We start from the raw sequence: 23,094 nt of genomic DNA, 5'->3' as shown, positions 1-23,094 counted from the left end.
ATTCCTAGTAAACTCTTCATCCTGTATTTACATTGCAGTCAAGATTCAGAGTTACAGTATGTTCTCAATCTTAATCATATTGTGACTGAAGCGAAATTTATATACACAATACACACCATCGATATAAAACAGAAAAAAAAAAGGATGAGTAACAAGCCCATTTTCCTGTATCCAGCCTATGGCCGCCTATCTTGTTTTGTGAATATGACAATAAGTTGAACAATTGTTTATTCCTAATCTGTAGATAAACACAAATGGCCTAGCACACCCACACAAACAACCTTAAACATTTGAAGGCTATATAAGAGTTTTTAAATCTCAGTAACTATTCAAAAGAACTCTTAAAGAAAATCGAAATAGGACCGATGCAAGATCATGATAACTTAAAAGTACAAAGAGCAATAACAAATCTAGAAGTAAAATATAATAAAATGAAAATTAACACAAAGAAATATCTTGGTTACTCACGATTGTAGATAAGTAGAGCATTAATCAACATCTCTATTCATGGATGGTGCAGTGCATCAGGAAGGTAATCGAATTGGCTTCCTATTATAGCTTTTTCAAAGATGGCACTGTGCCAAAATTTTATTCCTTCTCTCCAATTTGGAAAAGTTGAAGTCTTTATTTAATTCTGACGGTATACCCCATGTTCGTCAGACTTCAGACATCTTGAAATTTCACCTTGGTATTCTGACGAACATGGATTTTACCTATTTATCGGTATATGTTGGTCCGATGATTTTCACAGCCTCTTGATTTCTTCTTACTCATTGGGATAACATACGTCAATGACCTCTCTTCCTAATAATCGGTGCAAGTTATCCCACTAGTCTCATCGGCCATCGGGATAGTTTAAAATGTGTTTAGGCGATGGGCATGATTTCCCCGATTTCTTTTCCCTCAACGTAGCTCCTCCCAATACGTTATATCTCCTTAGCATAATCTTTGACCCTATATCATCTTAACCTTTGCCAATGTCCATCGGGAAAAGTCTTACCAATAGCATCATCGACTATCAACAATACAAGATTTCTCCATTGCCGCTAGTGTGCGTTATGCCGATGGACTAAATCGATGTATTATATCCAGATCACATGGTCTAGTTGTGTTACCATCGGGTTGACTTTTGACGATAGTGCAGATTTCCTATTTCATGTTGGAATTTTGATGAACACATGGTATTTTTTTTTTTAAAAGTAATTATGCACCATCATTATACGTGGGCTTAGGGTGCCAAAATTGGGAGGAAGCAGACACAATTGTTGCAAATAGTTGTTGATGAAGAATTAGCCTCTAGCAACAGCAAGCAACCTTTTCTCATTCACAATCCTCTCTTTCTCTTTATCATGAGTCCCTATTGAGAATCGAACGTGGAACCTCTTCCTTGCAAATTCACCATGCATGAGAAGCAACCCATTGGAGCTAGAAACCCTAAACCCAAGGGAATTCACTCTACTTTTATTCATCAAATTCAAATTGAAGAAAATTGCAGTAGCAGATGGTAGTGCCATTGACACAACAGTTGTCACCATTATTGTTACTACCTCTTACCAGCTGTGCTTCATGTTATGTGTTGTACAAGAGGTTGGTCCTTTCATTTTTTTCATCAAGATTTTTTTGCAAGTTCCTTTGCTTTCCTTGCATTCTCTTATTCACTTTGTTTAATGGTATCGGCTTTGGCAAAAAATGGATCCTCAACCTCCTTAACCTCTCCCTTTTGCGGCTCCCTGTTATAAAGACAAGTCGCTGGACATATCAATCACCCCAGTTATGATTCACTATCTTTCTACCATCAAAATCTTTAGGTCTTGATTCAATTATAATTTGATCTTGTGTAATGAGAAGCCCAAATAGAAGTCCATAATTGAATAGGTTTCTCCTCCCCTTGCTTGTATCTGACGTTAATACTCAATTCCTCAGGCCACATACCCATAAAATGTCCACAAAATAAGATTAAATGCATCAATAATGAGTAAACCTTAAAATTAGGGCAATTATTAGGGTACAATTGCTGCAGATAGATGCTTGACAACAACTATACAAGAGATTGTTCCTTTTATTCTTATCATCAAGATGTTTTTGCAAGTTCCTTTTCTTTCCCTGCATTCTCTTGTTCACTTTGTTTAATGGTATCTTCTTTGGAAAAATATGGATCCTCAACCTCCTTAACCTCTCCATTCTATAGTTGCTAGTTATAAAGTCAAGTCACTTCATAGGAGGGGTGAACAATTCTCTGCGACTATAAACCCTTTTAGCCCTTAAAATAGCCCTTTGTATGGAAGCAACTTTTCAAAGTCCAAGGCCATCTACAAATTATAGAGGAGAAACATCCATTCATGTGATGTTGTTAGGTTTATGTCAATACCAACTTGGTTGGTTATTGCAACCATTACCTGTTTGACAATTCTTTGCGACTATAAACCCTTTCAACCCTCAAAATAGCCCTTTGCATGGAAGCAGCTTTTATACGATTATTTAGGACTCTATGGTCAATTGGCTCTACAATTTTCTCCATTGAAAGGGTCTCTTAATTTTCTCCAATTAGCAGATAAAATTCCTCATCCTAGGATGGCTCTTTATATCATACTAGCAAAAATCGTTTAGGGAAAAAATCGGCAAACCAAAAGTATAAGATTTTTTGAAAAAATCGACAAAAAATCATAGTGCACTTCCTTTTTCAATATCGTGTTAGGATTGTAAATTACCCATTCACTTATTTACTCAGCTTTCCTATTCACTTGTTGTCAATCGATGCTTTTAGTGTATTCATATGACTTTTTATTATTGTGATTGTCATATTAGTTCATGATTTTATCATTGTGTGATGAGAGATATGAAATCTAACATTGTCACTATCACTTCCTTTTCTTCCTATATGATTGTGAATCCTCATAACAATGATTTTATTTCCACACATTTTCCTTACTTTGACTATCATCTTCAAAAATGATTTCTCTGTCTTTCTCCGAGACTATCTTTTACTCATGACACAAGTCATCTTTATTGCCTCTAGGGATCCTGACCTCCTTGATAAGGGTTTTAAAGTGACTTTTTTATAGTGGTTTTAGCAAATGACAAGGTTTTAAATATTAACAACAATGGTTTATGAAGTCTTGATGAGGGTTTTATGAAGAGGCTTTCATAATGGTTTAAGGAATATTTAAATGCATATGGTTTTGGCAAATCGCTTATATTCTATAATAAAGCTACCCACATTTGTTTTAGTAGACCATCCCTAAAAATGGGCTCTCGATATTGAGAATAACTTTCTAGCTTCTTATCGTTATTGGATTCATTTCACCATTTCCTACTAGATAAAACCTCTATCATTCCTTGCAAACACTTTTTCTTGAAAACTCAATGGAGATCTTCAAAAAATACTGAATAATAAAAGACTATAGGCTTTTTCTATATGATAGTGGTAAAGGTGTGAGGGTTTCAACACAATAGACCTGCCTCTTTTAGATGATGCTTATGATATTCATACCTTTCGTTCTCTTACATGGACTAGCAATGACGGTCTTCTAGGGTTCCATAGCCATGTCCATATTTGTATCTTTCATCATGAAACGTCTTTATATTTGTATCTTTCATATTTATATTTAATTATCCCTAAAAGAACTTTAAATCATCAATACACATCAATATGTTCAAAAGATCAATTTAACAAAAATGATGATCAGAATCATTTTGTAATGTATATTAAAAAATATTTTATTTTATATATGAATTAAACTTTTAAATTTGCAATCATTGATACTTTTGTGTTTTCAACCAATAAGAAACTTCTAAGATTTTCAATTGTCCGTCCTTCCTTTCAGTTGTAAAACAAACTCTATCAATTTTTATGTAGAAACAGGAAAACAAAGAATATGAAGAAATAAATAGTGGGCGCCTCTATATTTCAAAAAATTATTGCCAACCATACAACTGTATGCACTGTGGAAAAACATGTTAAAAAACTTACTTGACAGCCCTACGTGACCGACAAATTCAAACACTAACCTGATTCATTTTCTGAAAGGCCATATCCTGCAATGCCATTCATTGGGATCTACGAAAGTATTTGAGAGTCATTGGTTACAGGGTTTCCGATTATCTCCGAGACAATTTCAGACTCCCTATGTAAGAACACTTATTATCTCTTATATGAGTTATTTAGGTAATCACAGATTAAATAAGCACACACAATCCAACCAGAACCTTAGAAGAACAAACTGAATTAAACAGAGCATGGTGGCTTTCGATCAAGAATTGATCTGATTATCCACAAATTTCTTGACTATTGGTAAAAGGGTGGGTACAGCAGCCCCGAGAGCAAGTGCGATTGCCCAAAATATATAGAAGTTCCTTAGAAGCCTGGGATGCCTGATAAAAAAACGTTTCAATTTAACCCATCGCTGATTATTATACCACATATTTAGATCCCGCTTTACCTTCGCAAAGGGATATTCCTGAACATCCTGCAAATTGAGTCCCTTGCATAGCTCATTGAACAAGTCGGTGACTTCATCATCGGTTCCCATGGAACTCTGAATAACCCCTTCCCTTCTTAGCACGGCAACATCTTTTTCTCCCTCAATCAAGGTATTCATGAGCAATATATAATATGAGACATATTTCATACTTTTTGGCCGGCACACCTCCATGGCCATCAGATTCCTGAAGATCATCTCTGAAGTATCTGTGATAAAAACAGTAGGCAGAGAAAGTGTTTTCTGCCTGAAACATATTTTTTCCTTCGATGGGACTCCATAGTAAGGCTTGAACTTCATACCATTATCGAAGAGCTCTGAGGCCGAACCCTTTATAAATGTATTGAGTTCCTGCTCATCACCGATCTTCTTATCACTCTGTTTTTTGCCATTCTGTTTTTTCAATTGCTCTTCTTCTTGTCTGCTTGTATAGTTTTTTATTGGAAAGCAAATAGCAGAAGAATTTTTCTTGATGTCTGGTTTTTGTTTGCCCTCTAACCGCCTAGCTAAGTATTCTTCTGTCACAAAGCAATGGAACAGTCCCAGGATGTGTTTATATTTCTCCAGATCTCCAGCTTCTTCAAATGAATCTGGTTTTTCCGCGGTGGGAAATCCCCTGGGAAGGAAAGGATGAATTATTGAAACGATTTCACAAATCATTTTGTACAATTCTTTCTGAGCACTCTGAGGCGAATCCATCTCCAATTGTAATAGACTCGACAGAACCTTAATGGGGATCTGATTTTCCATCATGAAGAAATCACCCAGAATATCAAACTGGCAGGTTCTAACCCTATTCTTATTATAGATGGGATCGGAATTCTCCTCTACCTGTGTAGGGGAAGTAAGATTGTCAGGAGGACGATTGATCTTATCTTCCTGTCGGGTTAGAACTCTGAGAATCTCAAGAACAAAGCAGCCATCGAGAAGACAAGTCCAGGCAATAGTTTCGTCCCCAGTATCCATTCCACCTTCGTAGCAGCTTGTTATTTCAGGGATTGATTTCTTGAACAAATCGACTAAAAATGTTTGCTTTGATGGTTGCAGCCTCTGTCGCATTCTCAGAACAGCATCTACTTTGCGACGGTCCATTGCAGACAATGCTCTGGTGGGCTGATGATGAAAAAGGCCTAACGACACAACCCGTGGTATGTAGGCTTTGGCATTCAGATCCTTGAAATACGTTGGAATTCTGTGAATGGAAATGGTTCTTGAGGTTTCTTTTCTCGCTGTCCGCGTCCAGGCTCCCTCATTAAACCTGTGCCTCACCTCCTCCAGCCATACTGATTCACTTTCTTTGTCACTCATCGTCTTGTCCCCCGCCATTATTGGAGCTTTCGCTTTCGCCGCAATGCGGGAATTCCTTTTCGCTGCCTCGGATTTTCTCTCTTGCTTCACAGGAGTCGAAACTCCTCTTTGCATCTCTTTGTCTGAAAAAGTCAGGACTTTCGTAAGTCAAGCACCATAAGATGTAATACTATTTCATTGAAATGTCATTTCCTCTGTTTTCCCTAATATCAAGTAAACAATAACTGAGAAATCAGGATTTTCGTGAAGCCGAGCACCATTAAATGCAATACTATTTCATTGAAATGTCATTTTCTCTGTTTTCCCTCATTCCAAGTATATTACAACAGAGTTTTTATAAGTTATGTATGTTTCGCGTTCCCCACACTGATCAATTCGCACTGTAGCCACAAATTTCATTTGCAGAAAGTGGAAGCGTTAGCACTTGAAGATGAAATCTAGAAAATTTATAATGGCATTTCATCGTTAAATTTTGGCAAACACAATGGAAGACCCCACAACTAATATTTCTGATGTTAAAGAATTTAATTTACAGACTAATGTTGCAGCTTCATTTTTAACTAATGGAATTAATACAATCACCAAGGCCTGATTGTGAATTTGATGTTTATAGCCATTCGTTAAAGAAGAAATCCAAAGATTGTGCCCTTGAATAATTCATCACAACAGAGATTTATGTTTTAATAGTTCTTGTTTTTTATTTTAGATCAGTTAGGATACAGATCTTCCATTTATTATTAATATATGCGAAATACTGACCTCTTAAGACCAGTCCGTCTTTGGTTAATTGAAATTTATTTCTAACACCCCAAGCCGCTCTAGAATGCGTAGGGCTCTTAGACTGGTTTAATTCTCATACCATGTTAAGATTTTAAAGAATTCTTGAGGCTCCTAATCTCAATAATATAGATGTGTTCTAGAAATAGGCTTGGAGAAAAATCAATTATGATTGTGCTAGGACTATCTTGCATGGGCTGTGGTTCTTGGCAAAGCTGGGTTACCAGGGAAAATTTGGCATCTGGGTTTTTCTCTTCACAATGAGATCTTTAGGCAGGCTTTTTTGGTCAGATTTCTTGGCTTTAGATTATTGGGAGGAGGTATTGGATGGTATAGCTAACTCATTCAGGGCATTCTGGAAGACTTGACATTGATGATTAAACCAAAGAGTATCTACTGTCTGCTAGATTCTATGTTAATGTGGTTGTTAGTAAAGTGCTTCTATCACTTTGTATTGCTATCTCTCAAATTAAATAAAAAATAAAAGATCGATAGTCATGCAGGTATGTTTCGAAAGATCAATCAAAGAAGCAAAATCCATGAGAAAAAAGACTCAATTGGTGCCATCTCTCCCTTGATCAGATGTGGAGTTACCCGTGGTTCGAAGTGGCAGGGAGTTTCCCTCGTCTCCACTCAGGGCTCTTTTAGCTTAAATAAGAGGTTGGGATCTAAGGAAAGGTTCTCTTCATGCCCCTTGTTTATTTGTAATTCAAGTTTGGTTTAAATGAATGGAAGTTCTTTCCAAGAACCAAAAGAATTGTATCAATAAGGTAGTGGGGAGGAATGATGCGGGGGTTCAGAGCATTCTAAAGTACTTTAACTTCAAGTCACATTGAGCTGGTTGCTCGTTGTTCATCATTAACAGTTACTGAAGTTTATAAACAATCAATTCAAAGTTAAGGTAGTTAAAAGTCAAAATGTTCAAAAAAAAAATTATTTTTCTTATTATGATTTGGTTTGTTTTTTATTACTTAAATAGGAAAAGGGATCCTGATCACTCAGAAAGTTAAAACATCACACGGTACAAAAAAACAACAACAGAAACAGCAACTGACATCACACACGAGATAGTAACCTTGAAACTAACAATTAATTTGGTTTGTTCTTACTAAACTTCTTTATCATATCTACTTGAACTTGTACTAATGAGTTGAGACCCTTTCAAAATCTCCACGTTTAATTCACTCAAAAAATAACTGCTTATAAAATTCAATATTTATATAGATTACTGCTTCGAAAAAGGTTCTGTAAAATTGTATAAATTCTGCAAAGGGCATATGCAATACTCGTGAATTACAAAGGAGAGCAATTTTGTAATATTTATTAATTTAAGATAGTTTTAAGAAACAAATGTTTTAATGCTTCATCTTTAAAACATATTCTTGATTGGATTATGAATACAGTTTCTTGGTTTCTTGATTTCATGTTTCCTTCTGATCAATATACATCTTCCTGTTTCAGATCACCTTCAAATCCTAAAAGTAATCTTCTAATACAGTTTAATAAGATAAAGTATTTGACAAGTTCAAAACAAGATTGTTGGAATATCTAATAATTTCTTATTTTGTAGGACGAGAATGCATGCAAAGTTTTTGCCAGAGTTAAAGAAGAGTTTTACATGAATTTGCATGCGGCTATTTTTAGTTGTCTTTCAATTTATCCAAAACTTCTATATGATGAAATCATTGTAATGCATCCTTTCTCTCTGATCTCTAGACATTATGATGAAATCATTTAATCATTGAATCAATAAGGAAATTATATAGAAGTTAATGTAATGCATCCTTCATCTCTGATCTCTAATCAAATTATCAAATCATTTAATCAACACGAAAACTACATGTTTGTTTTCTAATCTCTTCATAAATAAATAATATGAACATAATAATAAACAATGTAAAAAGACCTCACTCTATCTTATCTCCGACGCCTGAAACTTGTGCAGAGGCGAACGCCCACCGATTGGCAGTAGAAACACTTACATCCAATTTATGTAATTTGGAGCAAAATTACACGTCATACCTCCCCTTTATTCTCTTCAGCTGCTCTCTTTTACTTTAGTTAGAAATTCCGAATTCTCAGGCTTCTTTTGCTTTCTCTTTTGACTACTTCAATTAGAGATTATCTTCAATAAAATTGTTTGATCTCTTTTGACTACTTTAATTAAAGATGGAGAATAGATTCTTTTGGTTGGGCTGTCTTTTGTTCATTGCCTGTCGTAGCTGTTTTTACAGCTGGTTTTTAAATGACTCTTATTCCAATAAAAAGATCAAAGATTATGCCAAAGTAACTGAGAAATGATAAGAATCAAGACACTTCGCTTCTTTCTCTTTTAATGACATCTAGTATTGGTAATTTTCAACCTCTTATTCCAATTTTTTTTTGTCAACACTATGATAATTGGTCTTTTAGAATGAAATTAACATTTGATTCACATGAGTTATTAGACGTTGTTATAAATGGTTATACTGAACCACAAGATGAATCTATCTTGAGTCCAGATGATAAGAAAAAGCTTAATGAAAATAGGCAAAAGAATAGAAAGGGCATTGCAGATACTTGCGCAAGGATTGGATGATACAATTGTTGGAAGGATCAAGCTAGTCACTACAGCCAAACAAGCTTGGGACATCCTTGAAATAACATATCAAGGTACTAGCAAGGTAAAAATTGTCAAACTACAAGCACTTAGAAGAGAATTTGAAAATTTGCAAATGAAATATTCTAAGACAAAAGATAAATTTACATATCTTGTTACGGATTTGGTTAATCAAATAAGGCAAAATGGTGATGAATTCACATATCAAAAGGTTGTAGAAAACATTTTAAGAAGTTTGCCTAAAAATATTGATACTATTGCTATGGTAATTGAGGAATCCAAGGATTTAACTACATTTTCTATAGATGAGTTGGTTGGTTCTTTGAAAAATCATGAAGATAGGTTGAATAAGAATGATGTTACCTCATTGGAGAATGCATTCAAAACACAAGTGACCTTTGGTAGAGGCAGAGGAAGAGGAAATCTAGGATTCAGAGGAAGAGGAAGAAACAATTATCAAAGAGAAGAAAGGAGTCCAGATCTAGGAGGAAGGAAAAATCAAAATTTTAGCTCAAGGGTATGTAATAACAATTAGGTATCACAAAGGTTTGACAAATCAAATGTGCAATTTTATTACTCCAAGAAGTATGGTCATTAAGCAAATGAATGTCGAAAAAAACAAGTTGATATGAATAAGCAAAATGCAATTTTTTCTAAGTGGTTTCGAAACATTATTCATTACATGCCATGTAGCTCAAGAAAGTTCAAATAATATTTGGTTTCTAGACAGTGGTTGTAGTAATCATATGACTAGAAATGAGGATTTGTTTGAGAATTTGGATACTTCAATCAAATTTGAAATCAAATTGGGTAATGATAATATTGTTGAAGTAATGGGCAAAGGTGCAATTAATGTGATAACTAAACTTGGTAAGAAGACTATTCCTTATGTTTATTTTGTACCTAGTTTGAAGCATAATCTTATAAGTGTGGGACAAGCTATTGAAAAGGGCTATAGAGTTGTTTTTGAGAATAATGTTTGTACTATATTTGATATTTCTACAAGTATCATGGTGATTGCAAAGGTTGAGATGACAAATAATAGAATTTTCCCACTTCGCATGGAAAGTGAAATGATGGAGGAGATGGAAGCAAGTTTCAAGGCAACAAGTCAAGATCAAGCATGGGTATGGCATTTGACATATGGCCATCTAAATTTCAAAGGATTGTGTTTGTTGCAAAGAAAGGAAATGCTAAGAGGTTTACCCCCTATTGAAGCACAATTAAGTTCATGTGAAAGTTGTATTTTGGCTAGGCAACATAGACAGAGTTTTCCAAAAGGAGTGTTATATAGAGCTTGGGCACCTTTAGAAATTGTGCATACAAATTTATGTGGTCCAATGAAAACACCATCATTAGGGAGGATTATTTATTTTCTAACATTCATTGATGATTTTAATAGGAAACATGGGTTTATTTTCTTAACTATAAATCTGAGACATCTGGAAATTTTAAGGAGTTCAAAGCATTAGTTGAGAAACAAAATGGCCTGTCCATCAAAATATTAAGATCAGATAGAGGAGGTGAATACAAGTCAAATGAGTTTTTGGATTATTGCAGTTATCATGGAATAAGGAAGCAATTTACTACAAATTACACACCTCAGCAAAATGGTGTTGCAAAATGGAAGAACTAGACAATAATGGAGATGGCAAGGAGCATGTTGAAAGGTAAGAATCTACCTAATGAGTATTGGGCTGAAGCAATAGCTCGTGCAGTTTATATATTGAATAGGAGTCGAACAAAGATTGTTAGGGACATGATTCCTCAACATGCATGGAGTGGTAAGCATCATAGTGTTTCTCATTTCAGAATATTTGGTTGTATTGCATATGCACATTTACCTAAGGAAACAAGAAGCAAATTAGATGATAAGAATGAAAAATGCATCTTTATTGGCTATGATGAATACTCCAAGGCATATAAGTTGTTTAATCCTATAACCAAGAAAGTCATGGTAAGTAGAGATGTTGTGTTCAAAGAAGAAGAATCTTGAGATGGAAATATAGACAAGACAATTGCAAGTGTAATAACAATAAACAATTATGAACAAGGAGAACAAGGAGAACAATCGCATGAACCAGGAGGAAGTCCATCAAGAATCCCACAAGGAGAAAACTCATCAAGGCAAGTTGAGCAAGGAAAATCATCAAGTCCACAAGTAAGTAATGATTCAAGTCCTACAATTGAATCTTTAAAACCAAGACTAAAAGGAAAGAAGATTAGAAGTTTGCAAGAAATTTATGATCAAGGAGATAGGATAGATATGCAATCAAATTTATCTTTTTTTGCTCAATATCCCATATATTTTGAAGATGCAATTAAAGAATAACATTGGATTAATGAAATGAATGATGAAATAAAGTCTATTGTGAAAAATGATATATGGGAAATAGTTGATTTGCTTAAGAACAAAGAATGCATAGTTGTGAAATGGGTTTATAAAACTAAGTATAATGCAAATGGTGAAGTTGATAAATATAAGGAAAGGTTAGTAGCTAAGGGATTTGCACAAGAATATGGAGTTAATTATAATGAAACATTTGCACCTGTTGCTAGACTTGATACTATTAGAATGGTACTAGCTATTGCAGCTCAAAACAATTGGAAAGTCTACCAAATGGAAGTGAAATCAACTTTTTTGAATTGATATTTAGAATAAGAAGTCTATGTTCAACAACCACCAAGATATCAAATAAAAGGACATGAAGACAAGGTATACAGGTTGAAGAGGGCACTTTATGGGTTGAAGTAGGCACCAAGAGCATCGTATAGCAGAATAGATTCATACATGATAAAGAATGGATTTAGCAGAAGTACTATTGAGCCCACTCTTTACATCAAAGTCAATGAGCAAGGTCAGATTTTAATTTCTTTTTTGTATGTTGATGACTTTATTTTTACTCAAAATCTTTCTATAGACATTTTTAAATCTACAATGAAGAAAGAATTTGAGATGACGGATTTGAGTTTAATGAAATATTTTCTTGGTATTGAAGTCACACAAAATGATAAGGGCATTTTCATTTGTCAAAGTAAATATGCAAAAGATGTTTTGAAAAGATTTAGAATGATAAATTGCAATCCAGTTTCTACTTCCGTGCCAATAGGGACAAATCTAAGTAGAGAAGATAATGAGATAGATTTTGATTCAACTATATTCCAAAAATTGATTGGTAGTTTGATGTATCTCACAGCAACTAGGACGGATATAATGTATGGAGTTAGTTTGATTTCTAGATTCATGGATTCACCAAAGATCTCACATTGGCAAAAAGAAAAAAGGTTATTGAGGTACATTACAAAAACTATGAATCATGGAATATTGTATTCCACCTCAAATAATTTTTAGTTGATTGGATATACTGATAGTGATTTTGCAAGAAGTATTGATGATAGAAAAAGTACATCTAGATATGCATTTCATCTTGGAACAGGTGTTGTAGCATGGGCATCAAAGAAGTAGCCAATAGTCACGATTTCATCAACAAAAGCAGAGTATGTAGCAGGTACATCAGCAACATGTCAAGAAGTATGGATGCGGAGAATCTTGAAGGATCTAATGCATGAGCAAGAGGAGCCTACTATAATCTATTGTGACAACAAGTCCACCATTGCATTATCAAAGAACCATGTTTTTTACAAGAGGACAAAGCACATTGACACTAAATATCGCTTCTTGGTATTGAAGTCACACAAAATGATAAGGGCATTTTCATTTGTCAAAGTAAATATACAAAAGATGTTTTGAAAATATTTAGAATGATAAATTACAGTCTAGTTTCTACACCTATGGCAATAGGGACAAAACTAAGTAGAAAAGATAATGAGATAGATTTTGATTCAACTCTATTTCGAAAATCGGTTGGTAGTTTGATGTATCTCACAGCAACTAGGATGGATATAATGTATGGAGTTAGTTTGATTTCTAGATTCATGGAATCACCAAAGATCTCACATTGGCAAGTAGGAAAAAGGTTATTGAGGTACATTTCAATAACTATGAATCATGGAATATTGTATTCCACCTTAGATAATTTTTAGTTGATTGGATATACTCATAGTGATTTTCTAGGAAGTATTGATGATATAAAAAGTACATCTGGATATGTATTTCATCTTGGAACAAGTGTTGTACCATGGACATGAAAGAAGCAGCCAATAGTCACGATTTCATCAACAGAAGCAAAGTATGTAGCAGGTACATCAGCAGCATGTCAAGCAATATGGATGCAGAGAATCTTGAAGGATCTAATGCATGAGAAAGAGGAGACTACTACAATCTATTGTGACAACAAGTCCACCATTGCATTATCAAAGAACCATGTTTTTCACAAGAGGAAAAAGCACATTGACACCAAATATCACTTCATTCGAGAGTTGGTCAACAATGGACAAATCATCCTACAACATTGCAGATCAAAGGAGCAGCTTGCAAACATATTCACAAAGGCCTTGGCACAAAAACAATTTGAATATTTAAGAAATCTTTTAAGTATTGTAAATATTGATGTAGTTAGTGCTAGAAATTAAGAGGGAGTGTTAGAAGGTTCTAAAAATTTCTGATAATTTCTATCACCGTAAATCAGCAGTTGAACTCTTAGTTATTTCATGCATAGTTATTTCATGCAATATATTCATGCAATCTTCAGTTGTCATATATCAAATCTATATGTATCTCCTGAATTTGTGTGAGTCGACACGTTTCTAGAATTTTCCATATATTTCTAAGTTTCTCTATAAAAAGAGGCAATGTAAATATGTTTTATGTAATGCAATAAAGAAAAAATCAGCTTATCTTGTTAGTGTCGTAGCACATTTTCATTGTTTGTTTTTTTGTTTTGGTTTATTATTCTATTTTTCTATGCCTCTGCCCACCTCACATGTAATAATGAAAAATTGTAAGTCAATCATACAATATTCTGCTCAGACACCTCATAATTTTGCAGAGGCAAATGCCCATGGATTGGTAGTGGAAATACACACATCCAATTTATGTAATTTATAGTAGAATTACACGTCATACCTTCCTTTTATTCTCTGTAGTAGCTCAATTTTAATTTAATAGGAAATTCCAAATTCTCAGGCCTATTTTGCTTTCTCTTTTGACTACTTTAATAAAGATTATGCCAGAGTCATCAAGAAAAGACAGAAGCAGTTCATTCTCCTTCAATGGTTTTTCCATGGGTTATTCAAATAAATTCGCAACTCATACAACCTGTGCTTCTCATTAACCTATCACTGAAATACTTGTCAACATTCTTTCATCCTTGAGTACTACTATGATTAGGCCGAATGGGATAATTCTCCATCACTTTCATTCTTTCTTTAATGTTAAATTTAATGAAAAAGAAGATGTAAAATAACCAATGCATAGGAAAATAAGAAATACATAGGAATTAGGTGATGTTATAAAGGATCACTCTCTCAGAGATAGATTTTTTAAAAAATTTGATTCCAACTTTGAAATGGTTGAGTGGGTAGAGTAAATTTTTGAATATGTGTTTATTATCAAGTTAGACTTTTATAAGTCATACTATTGCATTATATGGTCTTTTATTTTTAACATGTTACATTAGTTGGGATTTGGTCTTATCATTCTTTGATTAAATTTGAATGTTTTTCATAGATGCTAGTGCAAGGCGGGCAATAATTGACTCTCTTATCTAAATTAACTATGTAAAATCCATCAATCAAGGTCTCCCCATTATTCCCTTTCTATATGTGCTTGCGATTGATGCTCTTGGATACCTCTTCCAACATGTACAACCTTACCCCTCTCTCCTCTATGTTAAGTTCCTCAACCCCACTTCATTGGTGGTGGCAATGTTTGTTTAAAATTCATTAGATGAAGTAACTCACACATTGGATATATTGGACCTTTTCATGTTGTCCCCCCCATGGATTATTGATGAATAGAAAGAGGTTAAACATGGCCCCATTACTAGGTATCTTCATTTCCTATTCAATGATGATGTTTCTTTGAAAGACACATTGAGGTGGCTTCTCGAAATATTGAAAGAAAAATCATGAACTAGACTAATTGAATTTTATCTATGGTTAATCACAATCAGATTTCCAACAAAATTAGATAAACAGAAACCATGTGAATATCTCATCATGTTCTCTTCCCTTAAAAACTAGTACGATCAATTAAATCCACTTATAAGAAGCTTATGTGGGCTAAGTGGGGGAATAAAATGGGTATACCAACCACTTTATATCTGCATTATATTCAATAAAAAAATAAAGGAGACTCGGAATACTATATGCTTTATAACAAGGTTGAGTTTAATAGATAAATAAATAGTTACATCTTTGGATGTTGAGGCACAATATGAAAACCTAACTTGTTTTTACATCCATTTTGCTAATGTTGGTAACCATTAGACCATTAAAATAGAATGAAAATATTATTTTAGCACTACTCTTTAAAGCTGATGTCTTGGTCCTCTTTAATAGCTTCTAGAAAGCATGACAATATATATCTCATAAAGGTTGACTTGGTCTAATCAAACGTTAAGTTATTGTCCAAAAAATTTCACCTCCTTGATTTATTGAAACAATTGCATCCAATGAGATCACAAACCTCTTGGTATTTGTATTTTTATAGGAATGCACATATATAAAAGGGAATTTATATCTTTTGTGACAAGTTGGATCTTTCTAGATTCAAATGGAAAACACAATGATAGTTAAATTATCAATTCCATCTTAGTTATTATGACAAACAATCAATAGGAATTCAATATACGGCTCCTTGTTCTCCATGTTATATCAAAGTAATTTATGAATTATTTTAGATGGTATAATGGTTGTTTCATCATATTCATACCCCTCAAAATATAATTATAGATATCTGTTTCAATCTATTCTCCTTGACAATCCTTTGAAGTCTAGAGGCCTAGAACACATGTCATTCCCTACAACATGCGAAGCAAAAGATCTCTATCATCATCTACATCCCCATCCTCTCTTGTGGCATCACGATCCATAGAAACCCTATCCCATCCTCCTCGGCTCTCACTTTCCATTATTTGATATAGGCCATATGTAAGTTTCCAATGAGATTTTTTTTCTTTAAATTATGTCTAACAAATCTAGTTATCATTATTTACACATTGAAAAAATATGTTACAATTGTATTAGGTTAAACTATGTTGGTTGTACATAAGGGATTTATTAAAAAGAAATTAATCCTAGTAAAAAATAATTGACAAAACTTTATCAAAAAATTCAAAAAAATATCTTGATTGAACTTCAATGATACACATGCATATTTTGGTTGCCAATACACATTTTTTAGAAGGTCACTTTTGTATATACTATGTATCCAAATTGAAATTTTTCATGTAGGTATCATAATAAATTCATATTTTAAAAGTATAAATAAAATTGTATATTTCATATTTTTACACTATATTGATATTCTATGTGTAAGTGCTTTATTGGTTTATCCTAAATATAACAAACCTTGATTTTCCTAGAAAATGCTTCCACATTTTGACTAAAGGATGGAGCCATTATCATCAAAGTTCAATTTCCTAGAGCTTATGATAGTATTGAATGGACATTTATTATTAAAAATATTTAATCTTTTGTACTTAACCATTAATTCCTTTGCTCAAATCGAATGTTATTTATGTATTCTACAACTTATCTCATCTTCAATGATAAACAATCCTCTTCATTTGGGTTATTTAGATTCATCAACCTAAAATTGTCTCTTACTCTAGCTATTTATATTCTTGTAGAAAAAGGTTTTAGCTTTTTGTTAGCAATGTACTTTCCCAATAGAGGACAAGATATTTTCCTTCCCAACACAAATCTCTATCTTTTTATTAGAAACTTTATTGATTATTCATTTTGCAATCTCCTAGAGTAGAGAGTTATGTAGTGAAATCCTTGTAGTTTCTAAATATCTTTTGCCTTGACTTTGGCTCTAGGATACAATGATAAACGTATAAATGTTATCATCAATTACACTTATCAAATCCTCCCTAACTCGACTATTTTTCCTAGAAATTATTTGATAAAAAAAAATATTCATTGTTTTTGTATTCATTTTGATTTTTAATACTCATCTTCAACATTTTGATAGTCTAATTCATCTTACATTAAAAATAAATTGTAATTATAGATTTTAAAACATCTTATCCTTATGGTTAAGTTTAAATTATGTTTCAAAGTTCTTGCTACCACCAAAGTGTAATGGTCTTCCTACTTGGTTCCTTTAAAGTTTACATATATTAATCAATCATTTTGTTTAGGCCTCTTCTAATTAGGGATAATGATTGTGTGGAGTTACTTGTAATTTTGTTATCTTTAACATAACTTCATTAAACTTGGCCTTATTGATACTCACAAAAAGGTTTGGACTTGTGTGGAAGTTACATTATTAAATCCTTAAAGAGCAATTGAGCCTAGAAAATTCCTCTTTAACACTATATTAATTTTGAAACTATACATGGTAGATAGGCCTAGAAAGGTCTAGGCTTTCACTACATTCTCAATATAAAAGGATCCTATGCAAGCTCAAGGAATTTTTTCCATAAGTATCTAAAAGTCTTGAGAAGCTATTAAGCCTTCGCATACATAGACTGATAGTGATTTCAAGATTAATATTTTCATAAACTAGTATTTTCTTTGGTGGTCTCATATGATCACATTCCATGATAGAATTCTTTCTAAATTATTTTATGCTTACACTTGAAATTTTTTCAAAACATCTGTTTCATATAAATAAGACCTCTTTTCCATATCCATTAATTGTTGGTCACCTTGGCCAAAATTTAAAGCTAAATATAAATATAGAAATCAAGAGTTTGAAGACCCTTCTAAACCATTATGAAATCTAATCCTCTTTAGATGAGTCATAATATTTGAAGTTGTACAAGGTTTTGGTTGAAATATTGGGAATGGTATCCAAACACTCCTTTATAGAATAAAATTCATTTTTAAGGCTACTCATGGCTCTTTCCTCACCTACCAACATTTTTAAAACTCATTGCAAAGTGGAGTCTCAAATCGATTGATACTCAATGACATCAAGTATGTTTCAAATAATTTGGGCTATCATGTGAAGCCCAAACTGGTTCATTTTTCTTGGCATCTCCCTTACTAAATTCTACTTATTGAATCTTAGATTATACACTTGATTGTCTCTAACCCACTCTATCCTTTGTGTGGATGTTTAGACATAATATTTGAGTGTTATCCATGTTGGAGAGGTATGTGGACCTAGATTAATGGGTTTCTTCAAACACTTTTTGTCAAAACTTTTATCCTATCCTATGATTATTTTAGCTCACTAACCTAGAATGCCTTTGCAGTTTCTCCAAATTTGGCATGCTTTCAAAGTAGAGCTTATATCTACTTTATGGAAAAAAGGAATACTACTTTTTTTTTTCAGTTGTAATGGATGTTCATTTTTTCATCTATATCATTCAATCATCATATGTTGCAATGGTATGTTATAGATTTAATTCAAATTTGATAGAATTGCTTTGAAAGTTTCCCAATTGTAGATTCTTATTGGGCATTAGGCTAGTATTTTGTGTACTATTTCCCATGTTTCACTTACACGTACTAGCAGATATGCCTTCTCTCTACATAGGCATTGTCATGACTATAACCATACTATTTCCTTCAGATGTGGATCCCATATGTCCCCTAAGCATAGATGTCATGGCTAGTCTCCACCATGTGGTTATTCTACTTCTTTGTGTGATAGTGGCATCCTTTTGACTATTATGAAAGTAGGAAGTTTGCTTGGTTCAATGTAACACTTTCTCTTATTTTCACAACTCCAATTGATCATGAAATAGAATAAGATAAATAGGACATAATCAAAGGTTATAGGTCTATCCTTGATTGTTTGGATCTTCCAAATTGTCAAGTGAATCCACTTACCATAACCCTCCTTCTCCTCCCATTCGAATAGTTTTAGCTCCATAATAGCATGAGTACTTTACTTATATTTGTGATATTTTGCATCAACTTTTGAAAGTATAATTTCATTCCTCTATTTTCTAAGAGTGGTTTTCTTTTACCACATCAATTACATGCCTTCTTTTCAACTACTTTTACTAAATCACAATATATATCACTATATAATATTATTTTTTTATACAATATTTTAAAAGTTCCCTATATTCATATGTATATAACATTGACTTCGAAGCAAACACCCTATGCAGTAAATAGACATAATCAAATATATGTAGAAACCAAGATTGATTTGAAATTGCATAAAGTCGTCAATATACATAATAGTAGTGCGGAAAACCAAACAGACTTATTCAGTGGACTCATGCTACCGTGGAACCTAAAAGAGTCCACCCTACATCACAGGGTGGAGAAAAAACTAAACTAGAGCTGGCAGGGTGAGCTTCATTCAAGAATTGTTTTGACTTTTTATATATTTTTGGAATATTGGGAAAAGAGTGGGTAGACCAGCCGCTAAAACAAGTAGGATTGCCCAAAACATAGATACGTTCTTGACAAACTTGGGATTTTTCTTCATCCACTTTTTCAATTTTACCATGTGCCGGTCATTATACCAGCCATTCAGATCAAATTTTACCTTCACAAATGGGTCTTCATCAATATCCTGCAAGTTAAGTCCTTTGCAAAGCTCATTGAACAGATCGGTCACTTCATCATCGGTCCCCATGGAGCTCTGAATAACCCCTGCTCTCCTCAGCACGGCAACGTCCTCCTCTCCTTCAATTAAGGTATTCATCAGCAATACATAGTATGAAATATGTTTGGCACTTTCTGGCCGGCATGCCTCCATGGCCATCAGATTCCTGAAGATCATCTCGGAAGAATCTGTGATAAAAACCGTGGGCAGAGAAAGAGCCCTCTTATTCTTATCAAAAGATAGTTTTTCTTTTGATGGGACTCCATAGTAAGGCACGAACTTCATACCTGAATTAAACAGCTCAGAAGCCGAAGACTTTATAAATGCTTTGAGGAACCGCTCATCATCATGTTTTTCCTCGGTCTCTTTTTGTTTTTTATCACCCTGAGTTTGCAGTTGATCTCCTTCCTGAGGTTTGCCCATACAATTTTTAATTGAAATGCAAATAGCAGAAGAATCCTTTTTAGCTTCTTGTTGGGGTTTATCCTTTTGACCCCGAGCTAGGTATTCTTCTGTCACAAAGCTGTGGAACAATCCTAGCATGTGATTGTATTTCTCCAGATCTTTATCTTCTTCAATCCAATCTGGTGTTTCCTTGCGAAACCCCCTGGCTAGGAAAGGGTGAACTATTAAAGTTATTTCACGAAGCATTCTGTACAATTCTCTCGCAGCATTCTGAGGTGGATCCATCTCCAATTGCAATAGCTTTACCAGAACCACAATGGGGATCTGATTTTCCATCATGAAGAAATCACCCAAGATATCAAATTGGCAAGATCTGATCCTGTTCTTGTTGTAAATGGGATCAGAATCCTCCTCAGCATCTGAAGGAGGAGGAAAGCCAGGCTTATCTTTTTTCTCTTCTGGCCGTGTCAGAACTCTGAGAATTTCAAGAATAAAGCAGCCATCCAGAAGGCAAGTCCAAACAACAGTATCATCCGCGGCATCTGTTTCTTCTTCGTAGCAGCTTGTTATGCGAGAGATGCAGGATTCTTTATTAAACACATCAAATAAGGAAGTTTGCTTTTGTGGTGGAAGCCTTTGCCACATTTTCAGAAGGGCGTCCACTTTGCGACGGTCCATCTCAGACAACTCCTTAGTGGGTTGATGATTGAAAAGGCCCAAGGATACAACACGAGGTGTATAGGCTGCAGTATTTAAATCTCTGAGAAACATGGGAGTTCTGTAAATGCAAACAGTGCCGAAAGACTCTCTCATCTTTTTTCTACTCCAAGCTCCCTCTGTGTATCTGTACTTCACTTCTTCCACCCATGCTGATTCACTTCCTTTGTCCCTCATGCCTGTCTCTTTCAGAGTTGCTGACTCACCTCCTTTCTCGCTCATCGTTGTCTCCTCCACAATTGCTGAATCTCAATACCCGATGTGAAAATCCTTCATCCCTTTCTCAGATTTGCCCTGTTTCTTGAAACGTGTAGAATTTGCTCTGATCTCTTTCTGTGGAAAATTCACGACTTTCAACAAGTAAAACACCATTAAATGTAGTAATATATGATATTTTTTAAATGATTAAGAATAAAATATCATTTGTAAAGCAATATTATACATGTTTTAAGAAAATAGTTGGAAAGAAGTCATACGGGGCTAAACTCTGGAGCATAAAAGCACAGAAATGTATAGAACGTCCCTGGACAGGTAAAACAGTAGCAAGAGAGGCAGGGAGAAGGATCCCAATACTTGAGTTACCCCATACATTAACCAAGTCTAGAGTGTTGATGGAATGTCACCTTAGTTATTTTTGTTTAAACTAACCTTAGGTAAATTATAATAGTGGTTCTGTTCATTTTAAAAAATAAAAAATAACTGTATCTCACGGTCTTGTCTACACCTTTCTATTAGATGTCAAGATTTTAAGATGGTCTAAAATTCATTTGTTAGGCTTACTAAATCTGTAAAAATTACGTTATCTAATAATCTTTTATTTTTGCAGGGAAATAAGTCTGAATATATCTGTCTTTATATAACAATTTAAAATATTTTGAGTAAGCATATATAAATCACAACTCACTTTAAGCTAATGCGTTTCTAAGATTTGAATTTTAATGAATGGTCTTATATCATATACCATCATTCTCACCAATTTTACTCATTCAATTGAATTACGACCCTTTATAATAATTTTATTTTGAAACATATACCTTAGAACTGTTAGACAATTTTAAAAGCTAATTTTTTTTTTAACAAAAACAAGAAAACAAAATTGATTTGTTAATTTTGATATGGAATGAATTCAACAAAATTCCAAGGTTTGGGTAGTGAAATTCAATTCAATTAACCTACTTCAATCAGAAACCATTTTGGTTTGCTATCTCATAAATAGAGATCACAGCAATGCAGACATTCTCAATACATAAACAAAACAAATATATGCTACATCCAACAACTTTGAATTCTAGAAGCAAGTCGATGCCTAAAGAAGATAATCACAACTGAAATAAAAAATAAAATCACGAAGGCGAATCTACCATTGGCGAAAGCTGTCCATTTAGGGTTTGATTTTGCAATGGAGTTTGTATCAAAACATTTCACTGAACTTTGTGGGCCATGCCTCAAATCAGTATTTTTTTGTTATAAACAGCCCTGCGTGGGATCAGTTGAAATCAGCCAGAAAGGAATTAACAAACATAATTAAAACCCAAAATATCACTGCCGCTATATAATATAAAACCATACCAACCATATAACTTCATATAACAATCTATCTTTTTGAAGATGAATTTGTAAAAATGTAAATTAATTATGTCTTTAAACCATTAATACTGATCTTGTGATTGTTGTAAATATTGATTATCACACAATGAAAGTTAATGTTATAGTATGGTATAGTCTTACGGAGGAAATAGAAATAATACCAGAAGTAATGAAATGCTTAGAAAAAATATGAAGAGAAAAACTGTGAATCCCACCTTTACTTCTCCCAAATTTTTGGTGCAGGAGACGCCCATTGATTAGCAATGGAAAGACACGCAATCAATTTATATGATTTCAAGGCAGAATTACACGTCACATGTCCAAGCAATCCCCACATACTATCTTTTACTTATTTATTTTGATCCCCACAAACTACTTTGATTAAAGATTATGCCAAAGGAAATCTACACCTGTTAAGCCTTTTTCTTCAATCAAAGATTATGCTAAATCGACGGAGGAATTCTGCGGATTTTTCCACGAAGCATTGGAGAACTGGACATTTTTTTCCATATATTCTTTAATGTGAAAAAATATTCTGGAACAAAACTTTTTAAATCTGTATTTTCTGGACAAAATGA

At 33.7% G+C, this 23,094-nt stretch overlaps 2 protein-coding genes across 4 annotated transcripts; both read right to left on the bottom strand.

Annotated features, from left to right (window-relative positions):
* Positions 1 to 3,876: 3,876 nt before the first annotated feature.
* On the bottom strand, positions 3,877 to 8,539 carry LOC131076081 (UPF0481 protein At3g47200). 2 transcript variants are annotated; one of them, XM_058013122.2, is made up of 2 exons: positions 8,475 to 8,539; positions 3,877 to 5,908 (listed from the first exon to the last, which is right to left on the bottom strand). In XM_058013122.2, the coding sequence occupies exon 2, from the start codon at positions 5,898 to 5,900 to the stop codon at positions 4,251 to 4,253; it is 1,650 nt and encodes a 549-aa protein (XP_057869105.2). In that variant the 5' UTR covers positions 5,901 to 5,908; positions 8,475 to 8,539; the 3' UTR covers positions 3,877 to 4,250. The 2 variants fall into 2 exon arrangements, with proteins under 2 accessions (XP_057869105.2, XP_059069574.1); XM_059213591.1 differs by lacking the exon at positions 8,475 to 8,539 and adding an exon at positions 6,044 to 6,166.
* An 11,018-nt stretch (positions 8,540 to 19,557) lies between these two features.
* On the bottom strand, positions 19,558 to 22,827 carry LOC131076080 (UPF0481 protein At3g47200-like). 2 transcript variants are annotated; one of them, XM_058013120.2, is made up of 3 exons: positions 22,732 to 22,827; positions 22,291 to 22,405; positions 19,558 to 21,279 (listed from the first exon to the last, which is right to left on the bottom strand). In XM_058013120.2, the coding sequence occupies exon 3, from the start codon at positions 21,149 to 21,151 to the stop codon at positions 19,559 to 19,561; it is 1,593 nt and encodes a 530-aa protein (XP_057869103.2). In that variant the 5' UTR covers positions 21,152 to 21,279; positions 22,291 to 22,405; positions 22,732 to 22,827; the 3' UTR covers position 19,558. The 2 variants fall into 2 exon arrangements, with proteins under 2 accessions (XP_057869103.2, XP_057869104.2); XM_058013121.2 differs by having other exon boundaries at positions 19,558 to 21,262.
* Between the last annotated feature and the right edge of the window lie 267 nt (positions 22,828 to 23,094).

Source organism: Cryptomeria japonica, chromosome 10 (assembly GCF_030272615.1).
Source record: "Cryptomeria japonica chromosome 10, Sugi_1.0, whole genome shotgun sequence".
Taxonomy (NCBI): Eukaryota; Viridiplantae; Streptophyta; class Pinopsida; order Cupressales; family Cupressaceae; genus Cryptomeria; species Cryptomeria japonica.
The sequence above is the reverse complement of the archived record's forward strand: the minus strand, read 5'-3'. Positions and strand labels throughout refer to the sequence as shown.

Coding starts and splice junctions, on each gene's coding strand:
- LOC131076081 (XM_058013122.2), bottom strand. CDS start 5,900: ATGCAAAGAGGAGTTTCGACTCCTGTGAAGCAAGAGAGAAAATCCGAG.
- LOC131076080 (XM_058013120.2), bottom strand. CDS start 21,151: ATGAGCGAGAAAGGAGGTGAGTCAGCAACTCTGAAAGAGACAGGCATG.